Source organism: Protobothrops mucrosquamatus, unplaced genomic scaffold (genome assembly GCF_001527695.2).
Source record: "Protobothrops mucrosquamatus isolate PMUCROS unplaced genomic scaffold, P.Mucros_1.0 scaffold5051, whole genome shotgun sequence".
Lineage (NCBI taxonomy): Eukaryota > Metazoa > Chordata > Lepidosauria > Squamata > Viperidae > Protobothrops > Protobothrops mucrosquamatus.
The window spans coordinates 5,597-12,418 of record NW_015390928.1 but is presented as its reverse complement, the minus strand read 5'-3'; the positions used below and the strand labels follow the sequence as shown (position 1 = coordinate 12,418).

Genomic DNA, 6,822 nt, shown 5'->3' with positions numbered 1-6,822 from the left:
TGGGGAATCTTGGCTCTTTTATGACATGAGGACTTCAACTCCCAGAATTCCTGAGCCAGCATGGGGAAAGATGGCCCTTTTATGATATGAGGACTTCAACTCCCAGAATTCCTGAGCCAGCATGGGGAAAGATGGCCCTTTGATGACTTGTGGACTTCAACTCCCAGAATTCCTGAGCCAGCATGGGGAACGATGTCCCTTTTATGACATGGGGACTTCATCTCCAGAGTTCCCGAGCCAGCATGAGGAACAATGGCCCTTTTATGACTTGTGGACTTCAATTCCCAGAATCCTTGAGCCAGCATTTGGAACGATGGCCTTTTTATGACTTGTGGATTTCAACTCCCAGAATTCCTGAGCCGGCATTTGGAGCGATGGCCTTTTTATGACTTGTGGACTTCATTTGGCTCAGGAATTCTGGGAGTTAAACTCCACAAGTCATAAAAAGGCTATCATTCCCCACTCCTGCTCTAGGGTATAGACTAGAGCTATATTATCACTTCCTGTGATCTCAATGATATCCTTGTTAACACACACACACACACACACACACAAACACACACACACAAACACACACACACACACCAGAAGGCACTGGATAGACCTGTCCAATAAAATAATCTGCAAAATCACACTTGCACGGCTGGGGTGGTCTTTGATCCGTTCGATGTCATCAACGAATGAACAGTGATGGGAAGGATCCGGGAATCGTCTTTTCGCGTAAGAAGCTTATTTTAGGAAGGTGGGGAAATAACGCAGCAACCAATTCAAGAGCTCAAAAGAAGTTTATTGAGAAAGGGAAGCCTTTTCGGCAGTGTGTTCCTTCAAAGAGCCAAGCAACTGGATGCTCCTTTGTGTCGGGTGTGTCGTTGAGAAAAGACAACTCTCTTAACGTTCGGTTTTTGTAGCACGTTTGGGAGCAGACAGTCAAAGAGGCAGCAAAGTCCCGGCTTCTTGTGGATGGAATTGAATGCCGAGTTAGCAGGCTGGGATAATGGAAGAGAGCTAAAGACATGGAAAGAAGGATCAACCTAAATCAGGACCATGGATAAAGCTTAAGAATTAACCCCAGTGTTTCTCAACCTTCGGCATTTTAAGATGTGTGGACTTCAACTCCCAGAATTCCCCAGCGTTGAAGTCCACACATCTTAAAATGCCAGAGGTTGAGAAACAGTGGGGTTAGATTATGTCGCTCAGAGCCGATGTTAATGTTGAGAGGTCTCGTACATCTAAGGGTAGATAAAGCTGACTGGATAAAAGTTGTGGGAGTTGGCCAGTTCTTAAAATCTTTTAAGATACACTATAGGGATCTGGAACTCCCCTTTTCTGAACCTCAGCCCTCAGGAGCCAGGCCAGTATGCTCAAGGGTGAGACATACTGGAAATTTCATTTGAACATCTGGAGGCTGAAACGGGCTTGAGTTCAACTCATTAGCTACCAGCCATGCCAAAATGCCTCAGAAAACCTGGAAGGAAACCTGGAGAGAAGGAATTCTGTTTCTTCCCTCGGAGGGGTTGATCCTCTTAGCCACCGCCGTTTTCCTCTTGGGAGATTCAGCTGTGACCTTCAGCGTACACGTTTCGGCCTGCGCAAATGTAAAACGAAAGGCCGATTCCCAGAATCTCAGAGAAGACGACGACAAAGGAGACGACGAAAACGGTGTTCGCGACTCTCTTGAACCGCTTTTGCACAAGCGTGCCGCATCCCTGTTTTGCCACGGGCCAATCATCCACCACCGATTTTTGGGAAACGGCGCTCAACCTGCAGACGCCCAGAGCCGGCTGGAAACTGGCTGGGTGGCTGCTACAAGAACACGGGTAGATTCCCTCTTGATCCTGGAAAAATGTGTTGTTTTTCCAATTTTCTGGCCCGGTCCAGCCACAACAAGACAGTTGGACCTGAACATAATCCCAGGCTATCGCTTTGTGCTGGTTGGCCCTGTCCATTGGGTTATAGTTCTCAATGAAGCCGAGGATGTTCTTGGTGAGCTTGTCTTCAATCTTCTTCTGTTGGAAGTTCATGAATAAGCTGGGGAAAAAGTGGAAGGCGACAATGAGGATCAGGAGGGGAATGTAGACGATCAAAACGAATCGCACGCCAAAGAAGAGTCCCAAGGTGCCCCATAAGCCGAGAAACATGGTGAAAGCGCCAACGGCGATGAAAATGTACAGCAGGCTTTGGAAAGAGTCGAACGCAGACTGCAGGAGGGAAATGTAGGCGCTCTTGGTGATCAAAACCCAGAGGCCTAAACTGAACATTGTAGCGCCCACAAGAAACAAAAGGACGTTGAAGAAGCAGAACAAGCACTTGAAGCAAGGGCAGCAGCAATTCGCCATCGTTGCCTTTTCACGGAACCCCTTGGTTCTCTTCAGAACTCAGAAGCTTCAGCATCAATGGAAAGAAACACGGCGACCAAATAGAATAGCTTGGCTGTGTTTCCAGGTGGGTCTAAACCATAGAAAAGCCATCCTAGACAATGATAGCATTCTGTCTTGAGGGCACTCTAGCTAAGTCCGATCTTTATGATCCATCCTTTAGACTTGAGCAGAAAACTCGGATGGCTGTTAGCTTCAGGGACAGCTCTAGCAACGAAGACTAGCATCTAGAGCAGGGGTGGGGAATGATGGCCCTTTTATCAATTGGGGACATCAACTGCCATGCTGGCTCAGGAATTCTGGGAGTTGAAGTCCACAAGTCATAAAAAAGGCCATCGTTCCCCACCCCTGCTCTAGGCTATAGACTAGAGTTATATTATCACTTCCGTTCGATGTGATCAACGAATGAACAGTGATGGGAAGGATTCAGCAATCGTCTTTTCGCGTAACAAGTTTATTTTAGGAAGGTGGGGAAATAACGCAGCAACCGGTTCAAGAGCTCGAAGGAAGTTTATTGAGAAAGGAAAGGCTTTTTGGCAATGTGTTCTTTCACAGAACCAAGCAACTGGATCCTCCCTTGTGTCAGGCGTGTCGTTGAGAAAAGACAACTCTCTTAATGTTCGGCTTTTATAGCATGTTTGGGAGGAGACAGTCAAAGAGGCAGCAAAGTCCCGGCTTCTTGTGGATGGAATTGAATGCCGAGTTAGCAGGCTGGGATAATGGAAGAGAGCTAAAGACATGGAAAGAAGGATCGTCCTAAATCAGGACCATGGATAAAGCTTAAGAATTAACCCCAGTGTTTCTCAACCTTCGGCATTTTAAGATGTGTGGACTTCAACTCCCAGAATTCCCCAGCGTTGAAGTCCACACATCTTAAAATGCCGGAGGTTGAGAAACAGTGGGTTAGATTATGTAGCTCAGAGCTGATGTTAATGTTGAGAGGTCTCATTTATCTAAGGGTAGATAAAGCTGACTGGATAAAAGTTGTGGGAGTTGGCCAGTTCTTAAAATCTTTTAAGATACACTATAGGGATCTGGAACTCCCCTTTTCTGAAGGGACCTCAGCCCTCATGAGCCAGGCCAGTATGCTCAAGGGTGAGACATACTGGAAATTTCATTTGAACATCTGGAGGCTCATATTTGGGGCTTGAGTTCAACTCATTAGCTACCAGCCATGCCAAAATCCCTCAGAAAACTTGGAAGAAAACCTGGAGAGAAGGAATTCTGTTTCTTTCCTCGGAGGGGTTGATCCTCTTAGCCACCGCCGTCTTCCTCTTGGGAGATTCAGCTGTGACCTTCAGCATACACGTTTCGGCCTGCGCAAATGTAAAACGAAAGGCCGATTCCCAGAATCTCAGAGAAGACGACGACGAAGGAGACAACGAAAACGGTGTTCGCGACTCTCTTGAACCGCTTTTGCACAAGCGTACCGCATCCCTGTTTTGTTACGGGCCAATCATCCACCACCGATTTTTGGGAAACGGCGCTCAACCTGCAGACGCCCAGGGCCGGCTGGAAACCGGCTGGGTGGCTGCTGCAAGAACACGGGTAGATTCCTACTTGATCCTGGAAAAATGTGTTGTTTTTCCAATTTTCTGGCCCGGTCCAGCCACAACAAGACAGTTGGACCTGCGCATAATCCCAGGCTATCTCTTTGTGCTGGTTGGCCCCGTCCATTGGGTTATAGTTCTGGATGAGGCCCAGGATGTTCTTGGTGAGCTTGTCTTCAATCCTCTTCTGTTGGAAGTTCATGAATAAGCCGGGGAAAAAGTGGAAGGCGACAGTGAAGATCAGGAGGGGGATGTAGATGCTCAAAACGAATTGCATGTCATAGAAGAGTCCCAGGCTGCCCCATAAGCCGAGAAACATGGTGAAAGCGCCGACAATGATGGAAATGTACACCAGGCTTTGGAAGGAGTCGAACATAATCTGCAGGAGGAAAATGTACGGGCTCTTGGTATTCAAAAGCCAGAGGCCTAAACTGAGCATTGTAGCGCCCACAAGAAACAAAAGGATGTTGAAGCAGCAGAACAAGCACTTGAGGCACGGCCAGCAATTCGCCATCGTTGCCTTCTCATGGAACCCCTTGGTTCTCTTCAGAACTCAGAAGCTTCAGCATCAATGGAAAGAAACATGGCGACCAAATAGAATAGCTTGGCTGTGTTTCCAGGTGGATCTAAACCATAGAAAAGCCATCCTAGACAATGATAGCATTGTGTCTTGAGGGCACTCTAGCTAAGTCCGATCTTTATGATCCATCCTTTAGACTTGAGCAGAAAACCCGGATGGCTGTTAGCTTCAGGAACGGCTCTAGCAACGAAGACTAGCATCTAGAGCAGGGGTGGGGAACGATGGCCCTTTTATCAGTTGTGGACGTCAACGCCCATGCCGGCTCAGGAATTCTGGGAGTTGAAGTCCACAAGTCACAAAGGGGGCATCTTTCCCCACCTCTGATCTAGAGCTTCCTAAACGGTGTCCTAGGCTTTTTGATTTCTTAACTTCAGTCAGAATATTTTCCCAGGTATTTGAACACCTTTTGAGTTCGTAATTCAGCTTTAAGCCTCTCTGTTAAGGTTTTATGGACGCCTTTGGTAGGTAGCTTTTGGTTTGATAACTCCTAAGGCAATGGTGGCGAACCTATGGCACGGGTGCCAGAGGCGGCACTCAGAGCCCTCTCTGTGGGCACGCACGCCGTCATCCCAGTCCTAGGCCTTCAGCTGGGTTTTATAAAACTTTTCGCTTTAGGCCTCCGCCGCCGTGTGCAAAAAAACCCCAGAAGGTTCAATCAGTCAATTTCAACTTTTCACGGGGAAAAAAAAAAGATCTTGCAAAGTTGGAATTGATTGATTGAACTTTTTAGTACCACCCAGTCTGCCTTTACCACCGCAGCGACGCCCACCCCATGGGCCACACCCACCCAATGGGCCACACCCACCCGGCACTCGACGATGCATAAGTGGGTTTTGGGTTGCAGTTTGGGCACTTGGTCTCTAAGTCACTGTCCTAAGGATTGCTGTTCAGCAGTGGAGAAAAGTTGTTAAAAACACACACTGTAAAATGAATTCTGGACTTTTATGCTATATGTAATCGCAATTCTAGGTCATTACAAATGCAAATGTGTCATTATTCTCTCCCCACCCCGGGGATTAGACTAGTCCTGATCCCTTTTGGCCTTTTATAGGACATTAAAAAAATAGCTTTGTCATCCTACCTGGGGCCCTGACAGTATGGACGAGGCTGTTTCATGGTGAATGTAGTATATCAGTATGTCACTGAATATGTGTATATTAGTGTTTTTCAACCTTGCCCGCTTTAAGATGGCTGAACTTCAATTCTTGGCTGGCTGGGGAATTCTGGGGGTTGAAACCCACCTATCCTAAAGTGACCAAGGTTGGGAAACAATGTATGTACGTTATGAATATTCTTGGCTGCTATTTTATATAGATAAATATATATAGGGTCTTTTTTATTCTCTTTTATTTTGGTTTTGTCTTTTTTTATTTATCCTATTTAGGAATTTTTAAATTGTTAGCCATCGAGAGTCACGTGTGCAAAATGGACGGCTGTATAAATTGATGAAATAAAAAAAATAGATCAAGATGATAATTAGATTATTTGACCCCAAGGGTCATCCATTCTGGAAGTTCTTCCCATCTCTCAGATTGGGTACTCAAATGACACAAGTTTACCTTAGACCAGGGGTAGGCAACCTTGACTCTTTTATGACTCGTGGACTTCAACTCCCAGAATTCCTGAGCCAGCCTGACTCAGCTTGGAAACCTCTCCCTTTCCCCTCAGCATGGCTGGCTCAGGAATTCTGGGAGTTGAAGTCCACAAGTCATAAAAGAGCCAAGGTTGACTACCCCTGCCTTAGACCAAGGGGTAGGCAACCTTGGCTCTTTTATGACTCGTGGACTTCAACTCCCAGAATTCCTGAGCCAGCATAGCTCAGCTTGGAAACCTCTCCCTTTCCCCTCAGCACGGCTGGCTCAGGAATCCTGGGAGTTGAAGTCCACGAGTCATAAAAAGAGCCCAGGTGGCCTACCCCTGCCTTAGACAAAAATGGCGCCAGTTATTGCATCTTCATTAACCAAAGTTGGTAACCCAAGAAAAAAAATATCTGGTGATCTTGTACAGCCGCACAGTTTCTGAAAGGAGTGCCTCCTTGACAGGCCCTTGAGGCGTGCTCCATCTCTAACCTGCCTTTGAGTGTAGCTGATGACCACAGAAAAATGGAAAACCGGCAAGCAGATGGGCTCTTTGTTTCCTCACCCGCCCACAAGCGCTCCCAAGCTTTTTTTTTCTATTTTCTGCACCTTCCATTTTTTTTCTTTTTTTAGCTTGTATTTTTTTATAATAATAATAATAATAATAATAATAATAATAATAATAATAATAATAATAATAATAATAATAATAATAATAATAATAATAATAATAATAATAA

At 46.0% G+C, this 6,822-nt stretch overlaps 1 protein-coding gene across 1 annotated transcript; it reads right to left on the bottom strand.

Annotated features, from left to right (window-relative positions):
- Positions 1–1,553: 1,553 nt before the first annotated feature.
- Positions 1,554–2,336, bottom strand: LOC107299515 (CD82 antigen-like). The gene has a single exon (XM_015828875.1). The coding sequence runs from the start codon at positions 2,334–2,336 to the stop codon at positions 1,554–1,556; it is 783 nt and encodes a 260-aa protein (XP_015684361.1).
- Between the last annotated feature and the right edge of the window lie 4,486 nt (positions 2,337–6,822).